Source organism: Tachypleus tridentatus, chromosome 2 (assembly GCF_004210375.1).
Source record: "Tachypleus tridentatus isolate NWPU-2018 chromosome 2, ASM421037v1, whole genome shotgun sequence".
In the NCBI taxonomy this organism is placed as follows: Eukaryota; Metazoa; Arthropoda; class Merostomata; order Xiphosura; family Limulidae; genus Tachypleus; species Tachypleus tridentatus.
The window spans coordinates 96,239,798-96,258,109 of NC_134826.1; the positions used below are offsets into that span (position 1 = coordinate 96,239,798).

Sequence of the window (18,312 nt, forward strand, 5' to 3'; positions counted from 1 at the left end):
CCAGGATTTTTATCAATGGCCAAATCAACAACATTGGGTGATCATGTCAAACTATGTTCATATGTGAACACAAACACACTGGATGATGCTTCCTTTTGTTTTTATCTTATTCAAACACCAATAATCACACATGACCAGTTTTTTACAAAAATGGCAGACAAGCCTTGATTGATGATTTTGATAAAATTCTATCATGACTATCTGAAGATTTTGAATTAAATAAGCTGGATTTCTTATAAGAATCCTCAACTTTAGTAGTGTGTGTGTGTGTGTTTTCACATAGTAAAGCCACTTGGAGCTATCTGCTGAGTCCACCGAAGGGAATCAAACCCCTGATTTTAGCGTTGTAAGTCCGTAAACTTACCGCTGTACCAGAGGGGGACCAACTTTATTGCATTGAATAGGTTCAGGTTTTTTCTGAGATGGCACAAATTTCTGTTTATGAAAAGTGGTTTTTATGTGCAATCATCGGAAAGAATAGTTGCTTCCTGTATTGTTTTAACTTTCTTTTCATCCAAGTACGTTTTCAGGTCGTCACTTGTACAGTGTTTACATTCCTCAATTAGATATAATTGTATAAGTTTGTAAAAAGTGTTACCAATATGCATAGAATTATACCATTGATCAAAATAAACCTCTTTTTCGGGGGCGAATTCCATATAAGTTTGACTGTTTTGCGTGCGATAGCCTCGAAATTTCTGGCGATAAGCCTCCAGTACTAACTCATGTGCTTTGAGAATAGCTGCTTTAACGTTATCTTAATTTATACAATCTTCTAGAGAGAGAGCAGCTTATGTTTCTTGTGTTTTACCGGTTAAAACACGTTGTAATAATAGAGACCATTTTTCGATGGACCATTCCATGCTTTGATCACCATTCTCAAAATGTCTGAAGTATTTATCAACTTCATTTTCATTAAATGATGCTACTTTAACACATTGATTGAGTTCAAAGTTGTTATTTTTGAGTCTAATTTCCATTTCTTTTAGTTTAATATTTGTCTCGGCTTCTATACGGGCTTGTGTTTTCTCTTTTTCGGCTTTGATATGGGCTTGCTTTTTCTCGACTTCGATGCTAGCTTGTTAGTGCTCGGACTTTTCTGTATGTTAAAATACTTTTATTTGTGAGCTTATGACAACAACGTACTGAACGATAACAATTCGTTAAAGTATGGAACAATGCTTTAAAATAAATATCTAGAGAAGAATCGTAACAATTACTGACATCTGGTATTAAAACCATTAAACATATATAATTATGATTAATATAGAATATATATCAATTGCTTCGATCTAATAAACATAATTAAAATAAAATTATAGATATTATATAGATAAATAATAATGGAATTTTTAAACTGCAGTGTAAAATTAAAGGTTTAATTTTTACATAGAAAACACGACAAATGCTTTATGTATTTTATTTATGGTGTCCCTACAGTATTGAGTAGTTGTTGGCAGTTGTTTGCAATAATATCTTCTGCTGGTTCACTGTTTTGTGCTTGGATGGCAATAGATTCATTGGTTTTTCTACGTTAAGTATTTTCTTATTTGTCAGTTTTTTAGTTCTATTATATGGTCGTTTTCCTGAACGTGGAAAGCTATACCTGATGTATTTATAGCACAGTTCTTGATATCTGTTTGGTGTTTTTTGTACCTTACATGTCATTGTAATTGTGCTTCCCCCATTGCAGTGTTTATTAATTGTTTATTGTTTACGTTGGTTTATGAAGGTTGCAAATGCTGATGAGGCTTAGCTCTGATTCAAACAAATTCTTGGAAAGTTGTATGTATAAAATTATTATATGTGATACACAGTGTTTTATACCAGTGAATTAAGATATCGTGATCAGAAGTATGTATGTTTAATGATAAAGTAATGTATATTTCAAAGTAACTTTTGAGCAATTCTGTCTTTAGTTGATAGATAAGGTTTACTATGATGCTTTTTATATCAGTCAGTATATTTAAATTTATTGCTGCCCTAAAGTGTATACATATGATAGATTTAATGAAGGGAAATTTAAAAAATGAAAATAATGACATTTTTTCCGGCTAATGTCAGTAGGATTTTCTTTCAACTATGTGTTTTTGTTATTCTTATTTTATTTAATATATTTTATATTCGAATGATTGTTTGTTTGTTTGTTTTTAAATTTCGCGCAAAGCTACATGAGGACTATCTGTGCTAGCCGTCCCTAATTTAACAGTATAAGACTAGAGGGAAGACAGCTAGTTATCACCACCCACCGCCTGCTCTTGGGCTACTCTTTTACCAACGAATAGTGAGATTGACCTCACATTATAACGCCCCCACGGCTGAAAGGGCGAGCATGTTTGGTGCGACTGGGATTCGAACCCTGCTAATAGGGGAAAATGGCTATCCAACTTCATATATTATGTACAATCTCATACCTGTCTTTCTCATAGAAACACAAAAGATACTATATCTGGTGAACGATAGAGAATAATATGTAACTACAACGTAAATAATTTAACAAAAGTATTCAGTAACGTTTGTGTAAACTGCACATATATTATGCATAAACAATCTTTTTTAATCCTTATACTAAAATATGAAAGCAGAAATCACATACTATGTTTATATACAACACTTTTTTTCAGGCTTGTCCACAAGCCAACATTTATTTTAAAATTCAAAACCTCAGTTGATTAAGTAATTAATACAATCTTCTTTTATCTCCAAAAGCATTTCTATGCAACACAATCCATTGAAAAGTCAGTACAAAAAAAAACATTTAACAAAGAAATATTAATTTCCAGTTACACTGCAATAAAGACACATTAATATATGTCGCAAAGTGATATTCATGTCGAAGAAATAAGCACAAAAACACAAATACAAAATAAACTGTTCACAAACAATAAAATCGAGAACACAAGCTACATAACGAAACATAATGTTTTTAACAATAACACGTTATCTAAAATGTTCATATTATACAAACTCAGATACATAATATTTTGACACTATCTAAATCACAAATCCAACTAAAATATTAGAAGGATGAATAAGAGAAAAATGAATTAAACTTTCTACACAAACACGATACATCAACCAACAGATTCAGAGAGATCCCAAACGTCCGGCATGTCACACAGTAATGCACATTTTCCATTATCTCTAACAGGGTAGTTAGTTATGAAATCCAGTGCTTTTATGTTCCTAAACAGAAAGTCCTGGGCATATTGTTGGCCATCCCTTTCGTGATACAGTAACAAACTAAGAGGCTTGAAGAACGAATATTACTTTTTTCATCTTGGTTTTGTTATTCTTTTAAAGTAGAAAAAGAAATATACTTTCTCTTCTCAACTCGATGTAACTACAAGTTAATTTTTTCACTAACTTCAGTTTCACTAGAACTAGGCTGCATTTTTGCATCACTTGAGAGGTTCTTATGTGATGTATGTTTCTTCAGCCATCTATCCACATTGAAGAGGAGTTTTCTTGAAAATGAACAACTTAATTTATTTTTAGTTAGTACAAACTAAGTCACAAACAATTCTCTCTCTTCTCAAAACAAACTGACGCTTCTAACACCGGCCATCAGCAACTTTTCTGCTTGTCTGTTGCCATCTGGCACTACCAAACGTAAGACTCAGGTCACACATGCTTGTCAGTTTCCATTAACAGGGTAAGCAAGTTTAACATATTTGGAATAAAATTCCCAAAATTTCAGTGTCGAAGAACAGGTTAGCTTGAATGAACGAATGGTCCTTTTATGCGAGACAAAATCACTTCTTTGATCTTACCTGCAGACAGGGTAATATCGGCTTGGATTCAGCAAAGGGACGTGTCTAGCTAACACGTGGTTTAAACTTAGAGCATTTAACAAGAATCTCAAGATTATCAACACTGTAAAGCTTAATCTGGTTTAATTGCATTTTTCTTTAATATACAGCAAAGGCTTAGAGAAAGTTTAAAAATGGTGGTTGGTAGTGAAAGGGTTAAAATTAATTTACTTTAATTTTTTTTTTAGTTTTCTGCAGACTGGCGTGTTTTGTTTTTTTCATGGATTGGTACCGAGTCGTGGACCACACTTTGGAAAACGCTGCTTTTGCGCATATTCAGGAAATTAGCCTTGAAATTTCTACATGAATGTCTTAAGAGATTTTAGGAGCTGAGAAACGTTACTGACATCTTTTTAGAAGTTTTGTAGTGAGTTGTATGTATATCGAAATCTCTCCATGCTAATTCTTCATAATTCATCATTATACATATTATTAGTTGTTGCAATTGTTGCTTAAGATTTCTCCACTCTCCAGTGAAAATTTCTGCACTTGAAGCTTTCCAGACTCATCATCTGTAATAAAAGAGAAAACTTGTATTATGGAGTTGTACCACATTTTTATGGTTTGCATTCTACCTCAGTGAGTATTCTATCTTATATATAATAATCTTTTTATCATCCAAAACCCTAGTTTTTAATCACATCATGTAGATGCTTCCACGGGTATGTTGAACCTGAGAAAAACACATAAAGCTTTTTCACAAAGACAAAAACTAAACAAATTTCAATACAGCAGTTGACAATGTACTGCCCAACAAAAATGAGTGAATGAATACAGCAATAAACTTAGTCTGTTAGGTAGTTATTCTCTTTGATCACGGCCTTTTGCAAAAATATTTGACACTCATATTGGATGCATTTTTGTATCAAAAAATGCTCACGAAATCTTGAATTCTTATATTTCTCTTTATAGGAATATTAAAGCCGTTTCATTGGGAACTTATCAAACCAGTTTATGTGGTACCACATTTGAAAGTCGAAACATAGATATTATATATGTTCTCAAGAGGTGAAAAATTATTCGTGAAAATAAAACACATCTGCAGTAATGAAAATACTAGCCTTTTTCAATTATTACATTAAATAAATATTTGAAAATGAAAAATATTTTTGAGATAAAATTGTTAAAATTACACAACTGCACATTGATATTTAGAAGCTATAAAACATTTGTTCACATTTCAGTCATAAGTGACAACAATACTGTACACAACATGCACTTTTCTAAACGTTATAATGTTCCTACAATGAAAATGTATTTCAGAGAAGTACTTACTTCTTGATGCCGAGAAATCCATTTGAAATAAAAATATATCTCAGAGAAGAATGTTGTTCTCTGCTTTATTAGTAAAAGTATTAATTCCCATACCAGCCGTTCTGAAGTACTTACTTCTTCTCGCACAAATAGCTATTATATTTCAGGACTGCCTTTTATATGAAAAAGCAAGTTAACGTGTGCCACAAGTTTTCCATCGAAATTTACAGATTCCAGTGCTTCTCTCATGGGTATTAGCATGCATCAACCCTCCACCAATAAGAGTGTGACATGTATTCATAATTCATGTGGTTCTTGTAGCTTAAATTTATAATAGGAGTATAAGCAGGATAAATTTTAAAGTAGGAATTTAACTAAACTAACTGCGTTTAAAAACGCAATAATAAAATTGGGTATGATGTGTTATACAAAATGAAAATAATCTTTTCTTTCTGTTAAATAATGGGCAAACACTGTGTGTATTTGCTTTATTGACATTGGATTCTTGCCTACTACTGGAGTTATAATTTGACCAACAGATTTTCCTTCACAAAGATATCTTCCCGCCAACTAATTCACTTACGATCCTATATAGTAATGCTTTAGTCTAAGAGTTCACTACATGACAGGAACGTTAAACATAGTTTTAATAATCGGCTTTAACCATGTGACTGCTCGTTTTAAGTTAACTTATAAGAAGCCGTAACCAAAAAGTATTTTCTGCTTCACAAGTCAAAGATACTATCATTGTTGGCATCCCTACATAACTTTTAGCATTACAGCAACATCTCTGTAGTTGGAGTAGATATTATCTCTCGAACAAAAATAAAAGAAAACAATAAAGGAACAAATGTTCTAGCAGAAAGTCAACTTCTGGACCACGTGTTATACAAAAACTGTTCAACTTCACAGTCTTCTGGGCCACGTATTATATAAAAACTGTTCAGACTCAGAATAAATAAAGGATTTTTAAATATTTGCATTAGAACTAGACACTCTTTTGACACTTTATGGAGCTATGGCGTAATCCTCTCTGACCTAAAGGTTGCCTGTTATGGCGGCTTCTAGTGATGCTTTGTGGAAACATGATGTCATTGTCTTTGCTGATATCATTTCTCATCTCTTCCCTCCCCCTCCCTGAGACAGCTAATCATCACATACGTACAAAGTATAACCCGAACTATTTACACAGCATTTATCGTATCTATGTGGCTTTCAAGAAATACGAAAAATCAGCGTATCCGTCATTATCAATGGACAACGGACCACTTTTGGCAAGACAATGGGGATTAACTTTCTGTCAGGTCATCTCATAAGTAATGTCCGAAAATTTAATACAGAAAGTGCATCATCATTTCTGTCTTTGTAGAAGGCTTTAATGACTAAAGTATATAGTAGGACTGTATAGAAATGTTCATACAAATAAAAGAAACTAACCCAACTCCATTTTTTCAGATCATTAATCAAATAAACCCTTATGAAGATGGATGTATCTGAGGAGCACATTAGGCATATAATGCTTTATGAGTTTAAAAAAAGCAATACTGCAGCAGAAACTACTCGAAACATTCAAGACGTTTGTGGTGCAGAGTCTCTCAATGTAAGAAAATGTCGAAGGTGGTTTCAGAAGCTCAGATCAGGTGACTACAGCTTAAGTGATGCGCCACGTTCAGGTCATCCTGTTGAATTTAATAATGACTTGCTGCTGGCTGCACTTGATGAAGATTGTGCTGTAACAGTTAAAGAACTAGGAAAGAAGCTTAATTCAACCCATTCAACAGTTCATCGTCATCTGCAACATCTTGAAAAGGTGTCAAAATTTAGAAAATGGATCCTCCCTGATTTGGCAGAAGTCAACCTTAGAGCAAGTGTTGACATTTGCACTTCTCTGCACTCTCGTGAGCGTAACTCGCCTATTTTGGACAGGTTAGTCACTGGAGATGAAAAACGGATATATTATAAAAATGTTAAGCACTGCAGACAATGGCTCAGTGCAGGCAAACTGGTTAAAGTCTAGCCCAAAATGGACGTCCACCCTAAAAAAGTCTTGTTAAGCGTTTGGTGGTATATTGTTGGTGCGATACACTTTGAGTTCCTGCCACTCAATGTAACGATTACATCAGACTTCCATTGTCAACAGTTAGAGCGCTTGAATGTTGCACTGAAAGAAAAGAGGCCTGCTTTGATCAATCGGAAAGTGTTGTGTTATATCAAGATAATGCACGGCCCCATACAGCAAGGATTACATCTGCAAAGATTGAAGAGCTAGACTGGAAAAAGCTTCCACATCTTCCTTATTTTCCAGACCTTGCCCCATCTGATTATCATCTATTCCGAAGTTTGCAGAACTATCTTGATGGAAAAGAGTTTCGAACACATGAAGATGTCAAAACTACCTTCTCTACATTTTTTTTCCCTCCAAACCCCAAGAATATCATAGAAGTGGCATTCAGGAGCTTGTGAATCGTTGGCAGGAAGTAATTAATAATAATGGAACATACATTATTGATTAAATAACATTAAAAACGTTTGAAATCCTTTCTCGTTTTTTGAACCTAAAATTAGACATTACTTAAGGGATGACTTGATACATAGGACCACCAAGTTTCATAAAAATTCTTTCAATTGTGACTGAGTTACAGTGCGAAAATAGTGTGAAAAATTGGTCCCCATGTTAACAGTTGGAAATTGTTTTGTAATCTTACTGTGATTTTGACCCTCTGAAAACTAATCACTTCTTTGATTGGTCATAGTCCAAATGTATTCCAACTTTTGTCCAAATCTATCTGGCCGCTGAACGTTTCAGAGAAATTTTATTGACACACACAGGTGATGGAGGTAATAAGTAGGGAGAGAACATAGTGTACAACAAACTCCCAAAACTTAGAGTTTACTTGTGAAGCTAAAAATATAACATTTATTTTCACATTTTTCTCAAGTTTCTCAAGAACATTTTAAGTCTATGTGACAAATAAATGCATTTTGTCAGACTTTTGATTTAAAATATCAGTAATTTAAAATACACAGTAAAATAATACATAATCACAGCTCAAAATGGAAATTTAAAGAAACCAACATGTATCACTTAAAACCAGAATGATACCCATATAAATAAGTCATCTATTCCATTACAGCTATCATGTAAACTCCATCAACTTATCGAAAGTACCAGAAAAGAATGGCATAGCATGGGCTTCATACAATTTGTCAACTGTCTTGAGTGTTTAAAATATAGTTTTGGGTTGTCATTGTTCAGTGTGATTTTTAATAGCTAGATGCTAAGCTACGGTATTAAACTAATAAGAATCTACTAGTGCATCCAGTACAGAATATTTGCTTTATCTATCACGAGTTACTTATATCTATTTTGATGGTGAGTGGTAATTGTGCTTTATAAATGTCTATCTTGTGCATTACGCGTACTGAAAACTCTGTATGCAATTTACTAAGAATCAGTGAACATTTTACGTTCATATTATTAGAAAAGTTTTTATTAAGCAAGCTTGAATGTTAGATTCTATCCCTCGTTTCACTCAATATGACGATAACCATCCAAGCTTGATTTTGAATAAACATCTGCACATAGTTATAAACCAACTCTCACCAAGAAACTGAAACTACTTTATTTCTGAACGAAAACTCATTGCTTTGTGCATTAGCTCTATCCTTGCACCACATCACAGAGTACACAGTGTACTTTCAGTGGTGGTACAACCTTCTGTTCTGCACTTACACATGTAGTCTGTTGTTTCTGGAACACTACTTGTACATTTAGGTCTGAATCACACGTCAATAAATAATTTGATCCAGCAATAGTGATGGTACTGTTGTGGCGTCTACATTTCAATACACAGTTTGCATGCGACAGTGGAGATGTTGGTCAATCTTTCGTCTCGTACATCTTTCATGGATCATTGTTTAGAACAATATTTGCCACTATAAAAATCGTTTTAGCTTGTTTTTGTGCTCTACAGTTTGGTTTGATATAATTATTTCAAGAGGTGTACATGCAGCAATAGCCTTTAGAAATGTTTAGTCCCTGTGATTTATTTGGTATTATGGGGTTCTCTCAGGAACCTAACAATGAACTTGTTAAATCTCCCATGATCTGCGATTAGTGAAATAATTATTTCTTCTCATGGAGTCGTTACAAATCACTTCTATAAATGTCAAAGTCCTAGTAAGCTCCATAAGAACAAGTACTGAAATTATTCCCTTAGGATAATTTGTTTTCCACCATATCAAAACTGATCAAGTTTGACTATGACCTTTCTGAAATCGCTAAGCTTCACTTCTCTTAAGTGTTCTGAAGGTCTGAGTGATGAAATAATCAAATATAGTATCAGAATTTGTATTGGCAACAAAATAAACAGATACAGTAGTGCATATGGTTATGTATCACCATTTACATCAATCTTACCAGTTTGAGATGCTAGCAACTCCATCTTCTGGTGGTTCAGCTCTTTCTGAGATGTATCATTTGTTGCGTACATTCAAAACTTCCTACGAGCTACGGAAAACAATAACCATCAGTGCACATTGCTCAGGCTGGATCATGTTCTCACTTCAGTTTTTTTTTATTCCTTTCAAACATATGTTACATGAATTTTTAGATCACAAATTAATTTTTCATGATTACGAAAGGAAACGTTATATAAAAGAAGAGAAATTTGAAAAGAAAGAACCGTATTTAATGTAATCTAAAAATTCGCGAAAACAAATTTATAGCATTGGCTCCAAAATATTCTGCATAATTCACTCTGTGGAAGTCAAAATAGTGTTCTTTGAACATAAGTTATAAATCTTGCCAATGGCAAAATATTTTAAACTGGGTGTTTTACAAATAATAAATCAAATTGAAGTCAGAGAACTAAACTCCAAAGAAGATGCATGCAGTTTTTAATGCAAGTTACTGATTTAAGTACAAAATTATATGCTACTGAATAAGTTATATGTTTTTGTTTGTTGTTTGTCGGACAAGTAAGAGAGACATTTGCATCAGGCAAGAGAGGAAGGAATTCTGTCTTACTCCAATGCTTGGTAGACAGAAATATCGCCTTACAGCGTGTCCAGTAATCTCAATTTCCTGTTTTGAAAATCATTCCTGCTTTGCCTAAAAAGTAATATTATCTTCCTGCTTATAAAAACCTGAGAACAATTTTGATTATTTCAGTGAACGCACAAGATGTAAAATGAATCACTCCCGTGCTATTTATTCTTCCAAAGTGTTAGTTACTGCAAATTGAAGCTAGGCGCGTTTTATTTGAAATAAAGACTTATAGCAAAGCGCTTGAACGAAAACGTTGGAACATTCTACTATAAATGAACAAATATATTTCTAACTATGAAATAGTAACATGCTAAAATTTCAATGTTTCAGGATATCAGTGTCAACTTAAAAATAATTTGACGAATAGATTAAAAAAATAAGTAAAATATGTTTCATTAAATGTGAAGCTAGTTACAAATTAATAAACATAGCATGTTTTATAAGTTTTATTCACCTGCGTTAAATTTAATCAAAATAAGATTGCAAGGTAAGCAGTATTAAAGAAATGTGTATATGTAATAAAACATAATGATTCAATTAAGCTATTTATATCTATATAACACAAATTGTTAATTATAATAATAATTAAACAAATTGATTCATCTATTATAAACCACCAGTAGAATAGCTTGATGATTAAAAATATCCATATATCAATATATATATTATCAAAAGGTGAGTTTTTAAACTGCGTTTATTTTCACCATAATAAGTGGTACAGTGTAATTTGGAAATGAAAAATGTGTCACTTGTCTGTAATTATCCAATTGGGAATGAAATTCCAGCAAGCTGTTCGACAATATATTCTCTTAGGTAAGACATCATTTTTCCGACCAAAAATCCGTTGATTAGCTTTATTATTCCTGTCATGAGGTATTGAAGGATCCAAGTCAATGGTCCGAGACCAGAAAGATCAAACCAGATCGTACTCATATTGGTCACGTCCAACGCACCTAACTCTGGATTTGCAGACTTTTCGTTGGATTGTTTTACTTTGAAATAAAAATCCAGTCGCTCAACACTCCCAGTTCCTTGAATAGTCGGACCTAAACTCATAAACTTGGCATGCCCTGTTAATAAATATCATAAAATCCCTTATTAATTAGTACTAAGTACAATGTAATGATAATATACTAACGTATAATTTTAATTTCAACATAAGAATAAATTTAAACAAAAATTAAAATACAAGTTCAAAGTAGGGTATAAAACGTATTTTAATGGGTTTTTTTTTCACTTTCATTCACCATAAAGAATCTAAGGGTAATATATGATTTCTAAATCTGAATTAACATACATATTTAAAATACTAATAAACACCAACAAAACCAAAATTGATGTGAATTTCAAACTTAGATAAAATACGTTTATTCAACACTAAGGTTATAATACTTCACTTTATATTAAGTACTCTTTAAAAGCAAAGATAAATATATGCCTTAAAAGTTAAGATTCATACACTCATTTAAACCAAAGATTATATTATTACTCACTCATACTTCAGTGTTATAGACACATTTGGCGAAATATTATCAGGTTAGTCTCCTTGAGGGTTATGGTAATTTTACGAACTAACAAAGCTGAAATCTTACAATCGATTCTCCTTAGTAAAGAAGATGCTGATAGCCTATTGCGTATATTTGAATTAAGATACACAGTATTGTTTTATGCCAGCATAACCTAAACTAGAATTGATTTATATAACAGAAGAACTGGTTTAAATGAAATAAAAAAGGTAGAAGCAATGTAAAAATGTAATATCTAATATATTTCTCATGACAACAATATCGAGAATTGAAAATCTCAAACAACACTGAAAATATTAAAGGTTGAAAACTTTTATGTATGCAAATAATTTGAATGTTTTACTTACGTCAAAGCTAATTGCCACCGTTCCTAATTTTTGACTACTGACCAAAGAAAAGGGATCTGCCATCAGCACCATACTATCGTTTGTGCTTAGAGATTGTTTGTTTCTTTGTTTTTGAATTTCGCACAAAGCTACTCGAGGGCTATCTGTGCTAGCCGTCCCTAATTTAGCAGTGTAACACTAGAGGGAAAGCAGCTAGTCGTCATCACCCACTGCCAACTCTTGGGCTACTCTTTTACCAACGTATAGTGGGATTGACCGTAACGTTATAACGCCCCCACGGCTGAAAGGGCGAGCATGTTTGGCGCGACGGGGATGCGAACCCGCGACCCTCAGATTACGAGTCGCACGCTTTAACACGCTTGGCCATGCCGGGCCTAACTGAGAGATTGACTACCACTTTTATAACTAACCGACATCTTATAAAATCTGGGGAATAGTTTGTGGTATTGAACACTTACTTCGAGATTTAGAAATTACCACAATATCATCCTACACCAACATGTAAACAGGACAGGCAATATATTAATTTTCTTCATGCAAATTAGTTAATAAAGTCAAATTACAAATTAATAGTTTGGTTGGTTTGTTCTGAATTTCGCGCAAAGCTACACGAGAGCTATCTGCTCTAGCCGTCTCTAATTTAGCAGTGCAAGATTAGAGAGAAGGCAGCTAGTCATCATCACCCACCGCGAGCTCTTGGGCTACTGTTCTACCAATAAATAGTGGGATTGACCGTCACATCATAACGCTTCCACAACTGAAAGGGCGAGCATGTTTGATGTGACGGAGATTCGAACCCTCGACCCTCGGATTACGAGTCAAGTACCTTAACCACCTGGGCCCTTAAAAATCAAACATGTTCATTCGTTACAAAAATATATTCAACATGTGTGCTTTCTTATAGCAAAGTCACATCGGGCTATCTGCTGCATCCACCAAGAGGAATTGAACCCCTGATTTAAGTTTTGTAAATCCGTAGACTTACCGCTGTCCCAGCTGGGAATTGTTTGTGTTTACTAGCTAAAGGTACCCATTAAGGAAGCAAAAACCGTATAAAGGACAACGTTAGATAATGTTTCCCTTCCTTCTTTCCTTTGTTATTAAATTTCTAATGACATCATTAGATGCTAATTGCATACTCTGCTTTGTGGAAGGCAATAACTGATTCATTTAACTGACAAAGTACTTGTGTCTTTAAATTCAAACCAGAAGTATATAAAAAAGTGGAATGTACTATATTTTCTAGTGTCTTATTCCTCTTCTTTTTCCAAAATCTTAAAACATAATAGCCCAGGTATACCTTCAGATAGTTTTCAGTTACCATGCAAAAAATTATGGTACTCGAACCAGCGAACTTTGGGTGGTAGATGCTAATATATACACGCACATAATGAATAATATTTGTAGTAAAATTATCTACATTACTTACTAAGTATTGATGACAGAAGCCTAGAAATGAAATATTTTGTTTTACATTCTGTTTGTTATTATACAAAACATTGGTTAAATGTTTATAAATGTTGACCAAGGAACAAAAATCACCCGGTTACGTAAATCATTCAGCCACACATCCAAGTCAACAAAACATTTTCTTTGTAACTTGTTATTAAAGAGGTAAATTCGTGCAATGGTTCAGACTTTTTTATAGTGTGAAGACCAATTACATTATCGTTGGTAAAGAGTAGCCAAAGAGTTGGCGATGAGTAGTTGAACTAGCTAATGTAGATAGCCCTCAAGTACTTTTACTCAAAATTAAAAAGAAACAAATGAACAAAAACTTTTATTTTGCTGAAATAAATTATCGGAAGTCGTACTCCCTGCAGAGTTGTTAAACTTTGGAAAAGGCCTAAGAGCGAAGGAGGAGGGATTAATATTGACTTCAGTGTGTTTGTAAAAAGTCTCTTTCAGTATTAGTTGTGCTGTGCAAAACAGTAGTCTATAACCACTACTATAAGTGGTGAAAAAGGTCCAGGCACTAATCCTTGTGTCGTTATATAGATCTTGAATATTTCTTTAAACAGTCGACAATGTCTCAGTGGAACATTATGTCCACATCCATAGTCAAACAATAAGTGAGTGATCATATCTCGGAAAATTACGAAGTCATTGCTTATTGAAAAAATTAATTCTGCATTAAATCGTGATTATGAATTGTCTCAATAACAAAATACTAATTACTAAACTCAAGACTCCGTCACTGCTTCATGCAATGCATTTAAGCCGTTTTCCTGATGAAACTGACCAACCGGATATTCAACATTAATAAATAAACAAAATCATCTGGTGTATCATAAGGTTGCGTTTCGTTACTTTTTTTCTTTTTGCGCTCAGAATTAAGAATTCACAACTACAACGCACTGCGGCTCGAATCTTTGACCTGATAATCAGAAGTTTGGCACGCTAACTATTATATCACACCCACTGATATTTATTGAAAAATGTTAGAAAGTCTCCGTTACTATAAAACTATTCTATACAAATTTTAAGAGCTTAATAACATGAGTGAAACAAATCTTTCTTCCTCTTTCTATATTTCGGGTCACCCGGTGGGACAGTGGTAAGTTTTCTGATTTACAATGCTAAAATCAGGGGTTCGATTTCTCTCACTGGAACAGCCAATAGCCCAATATGGTTTTGCTATAACAAACAAACACACAATACTCTCTCTATATTTCAGATTTGTTTGTGCTTACCAGTGTATGAAATCTTCAAGTTTCTCAGCCCAAGATTAGCAGACACAATTAGAGTGTCATTACTTGCATCCAATTCACAGTCTCCGGTCCTATGTATGGAGGAAATCCCACTCAACAAACCATCGAAAAGCTTTGCCTCTCCATATACAGTGACAAACAGAACTGTTTTCGAAAAGTTCGAGTAGTATTCAGGTAGGGGCATGGGGTCCATTTCATAATGCTTGATTTGTTCCTTAACATTATCCAAAATTTGATCAACGTACTCATTGGCTGTACTGCCAGGTATAATGGCTTTGATGGGAAGTTTCAAAAGCTCCCGATTAATGACTCCTCTCAAGGCATTGTTTAGTTCCCCCTTTATCAGGGGAAGAAATTTATCAAAGAGTGAGTTAGCCATCTTGTTCACAACGTTTTTTATAACCTCTGTCCACTTGCCTCCTCCCAGTAAGTTCTCAAAGTCCAGGTAAACAGAATCAAAATAGATGAAGACATCAAAATCGTTAGCCATTTGTAGCTTCCCATCTTCAGTGGTGTCCAGGGACGCAGTAGCCGAGAGAGTAACGTTCTTGACTTGCATGATGCACGACCCATTTCCCCGAAGTGGAATGAAACTAATAATTAAGCCGTCTAACTCGTAATACCCAGAAGCAAATAAATCTTCAAGTGTTATTGAGAAGCTAATGCTTAAGTACTTAAGACTGGTGGCCAGTTGCTCCAGATAGAAGTAAGACATTCCTTTGATAACTAAGTTTTTAAAAACTGTTTTGACTTTTGCAACGTCTTCGTTGACGTCAATTACAGCCTCTGGGAGGCTGAAAGGGTCTAATATTGGGATTTTTAGACTATCAATGCCAATTCTCATATCCTCCCGAAAATTCTCCAATATATTCCTTAGGTAGTCGTCCAGTGAAATTTTCTCAAGAATATCATCGCTTTTCAAAATATCCCACAGATTGCTAGGTTCGTCGGACTTCAGTTTCTCTGTTTAAAATATTGAGTATTATATATATATATATATACATCTGACCTAACTCTGTATAAAATTAACTGCTAAATTAAAAAAACAAATACCACTTTTATCTTCAGGTTTTTAATTCATGAAATTAATGTTACATAAATATATAATATAGTTGTAGAAACGTACTCCACGAAAGTAATAAAATGATAATTTTTGAATAATTTAATTAAAGCATATAATATTAACAAAAAAATAATTCAAATAGATATGTACTAATAAAAAAATTACGGAAACATAAAACCACAGTTACAAACAAATTAGTTATGAATTTATTTCCCTTGCCGAAACGTGAATATTATCAAAATTGAAAAATACTTTATGTTAAATTCACTTTAAGCATGCTTTATCTTCGTTAATACGGCATCGATTTCCTAAGAAGTATCCATAAAAGTACATTCTAATAAAAAACTTTATATTTCTCTTTATATTTTTTGTGGCATCGAAAGGTTTAATAGAAGTACTAAATCTTATCATCGGAGAGATAAAATAATTTACAACTCTCTGTCAGTCAATCTACACAGAAACTAACATATAATAGCAATACGAGATGTTACACAGAAAACCTGTAATTTTCACCATCTTTAACCAACTTAAAATATTCGAGACTCATAACGTAGGCAAATAAAGACGTAGAATTAAACACGAACTTTTCTCTACGTTATAATTAATTTATTCACCAGTTTTCGGGCTTGTTACCGGAGCGCCCCCAGTGGCTCAGCGGAATGTCTGTGGACTTACAACGCTAAAAACTGGGTTTCGATAACAGTGGTGGGAAGAGCATAGATAGCTCATCGAGTAGCTTTGTGCTTAATTCAAAACAACAACAAATCAACAACTTATAGGAGCCTTCATCGAGCAACAATATGCTGAGCGATACAGATTGGTTTACTTGTGGAATATTGCTTTGAAAAGAGGTATCTAGGAAACAATCGCAGCAATAACTGACATTTAAAATGATAAAATCCTGGTCACTTGATCACTTTCGAAAATTCGACCGTTCCAAAGTGTTTTAGGGAATTTTAATTTTATATTAAAACATCTTAAACCTCCATGTTTTTCTAACATTATGAAATAACTGACATCTGATATCAAAGTTATTAAACTTTTCAATATTCTGATGAACATAGAAAACTAGATGTACTTTTACAAGGTCTACGAATATATTCTGTTTTAAGAATAAATAAAACCAAAGTTAAGAGTAACAGATAGTTTTATTCCTTACATTTTGACCTCATATGTCATGTTATATTGTAATCATCATATAATTCTTCTCGTGATTAATGGCACGCGTACATTTTGCTGACGTGACAACACCAGAATTACAATGTTAAACCTTTCTTACGCGGTGTTATTTTAGCGTTCACTGACCGAGTAACTAACAGCATACTACTTTGGTGTGAATATTTAATCGGGTGATTATTCTTTAATATTTTAATTATCATTAATTTAGTTAAGTATATTTGATTTCTAAAAAGTAAAACAACCGCTGTGAGATCCTAACTGTGTTAAAATCACCTGGATAATCTTTCAGTAAGACAACTGCACTGACAAGTAAACAAAAGTGACCAAACTGAGATCCTACCTGTGTTAGAACCATGCGGATAGGCTTTTAGTAAAACCACCACATTGACAACGAAACAAAAGCAAGTCAGTTTTATGGACATGGCTTGTGGACTTTTGACACAAACTGAATGAAAAAAGAAGTTGTTGATCAAAAGTAATCTAATATATAGGTTATTCATGTATTTGAAATACTGTAGTTAATAAAGTTGATACTTGTAAGTTAGTTTTACGTAATACACCCAAAAAATGTGAAATATTTGTCTTGATGAGTGAAAAAATGGCATTAAAAGAATGAATAATTTTACGGAATATTGCGAGCACGAAATAATAAGAAAACCTTTATATAAACGTAAACAAACGTCAAATAGAATGCGTGAAGTTAAAATAAAACCGTAAGAACCGTAAAATATAGTCATAGAAACCGCTTTTACAACGTTATTTCACAAGAGTTAAATAATGTACGTATTCATGTAAGATGTTATACAAGGACAGAAACAGATACTATATCAATATCATACCATAACGGAACGATTAATTACAAACATTATAAAAGTTAAAAAGAAAAACTTGAGAAAAATATTATTTTTGTATTCAGATTATAGCTCAGTATGAATTGGAAGAAAATAAAAAACGTACCGTTAAATAATGGCTAGTTTCTCTCTTGAAGTAATTTTAGACTAGTCAGAACAAAGGGAAAATGTATTAATTCACTGTCAATATTCCCAAGATGTATCTAGTTCCTATGAGAGAATTCACAGTTGGTTACCAAAGTAAAGCGATAAAGAATTCCCACTCTCTGTTGGTAACTGATACAGACTAATACGACCATTTTCACATTACCTATAAATGAACGAACTATTAAAAGTGACCACGTTCATGGTGAAGGTTTGGTTTGGTTTTGGAATTTCGCACAAAGCTACTCGAGGGCTATCTGTGCTAGCCGTCCCTAATTTAGCAGTGTAAGACTAGAGGAAAGGCAGCTAGTCATCACCACCCACCGCCAACTCTTGGGCTACTCTTTTACCAACGAATAGTGGGATTGACCGTCA

The 18,312-nt window shown here is 33.4% G+C and overlaps 2 protein-coding genes across 2 annotated transcripts; both read right to left on the reverse strand.

Annotated features, from left to right (window-relative positions):
• Positions 1–434: 434 nt before the first annotated feature.
• LOC143245565 (uncharacterized) lies at positions 435–9,559 on the reverse strand. The gene is made up of 3 exons (XM_076491925.1): positions 9,487–9,559; positions 794–1,078; positions 435–730 (listed from the first exon to the last, which is right to left on the reverse strand). The coding sequence occupies exons 1-3, from the start codon at positions 9,557–9,559 to the stop codon at positions 456–458; spliced, it is 633 nt and encodes a 210-aa protein (XP_076348040.1). The 3' UTR covers positions 435–455.
• Positions 9,560–10,791: 1,232 nt separating this feature from the next.
• On the reverse strand, positions 10,792–18,020 carry LOC143244625 (uncharacterized). The gene is made up of 4 exons (XM_076489645.1): positions 17,900–18,020; positions 17,283–17,387; positions 14,683–15,663; positions 10,792–11,186 (listed from the first exon to the last, which is right to left on the reverse strand). Exons 2-4 carry the CDS (start codon positions 17,362–17,364, stop codon positions 10,876–10,878), a joined length of 1,374 nt encoding a protein of 457 aa, XP_076345760.1. The 5' UTR covers positions 17,365–17,387; positions 17,900–18,020; the 3' UTR covers positions 10,792–10,875.
• Between the last annotated feature and the right edge of the window lie 292 nt (positions 18,021–18,312).

Coding starts and splice junctions, on each gene's coding strand:
- LOC143245565 (XM_076491925.1), bottom strand. CDS start 9,559: ATGTACGCAACAAATGATACATCTCAGAAAGAGCTGAACCACCAGAAG. Junction 1,079..9,486: donor GTTGCTAGCATCTCAAACTG/GTAAGATTGATG, acceptor AGCACTAACAAG/CTAGCATCGAAGTCGAGAAA. Junction 731..793: donor CGGTAAAACACAAGAAACAT/AAGCTGCTCTCT, acceptor CTATTCTCAAAG/CACATGAGTTAGTACTGGAG.
- LOC143244625 (XM_076489645.1), bottom strand. CDS start 17,364: ATGTCCATAAAACTGACTTGCTTTTGTTTCGTTGTCAATGTGGTGGTT. Junction 15,664..17,282: donor TCCGCATGGTTCTAACACAG/GTAGGATCTCAG, acceptor TATTTTAAACAG/AGAAACTGAAGTCCGACGAA. Junction 11,187..14,682: donor CTTGAAGATTTCATACACTG/GTAAGCACAAAC, acceptor ATTTATTAACAG/GGCATGCCAAGTTTATGAGT.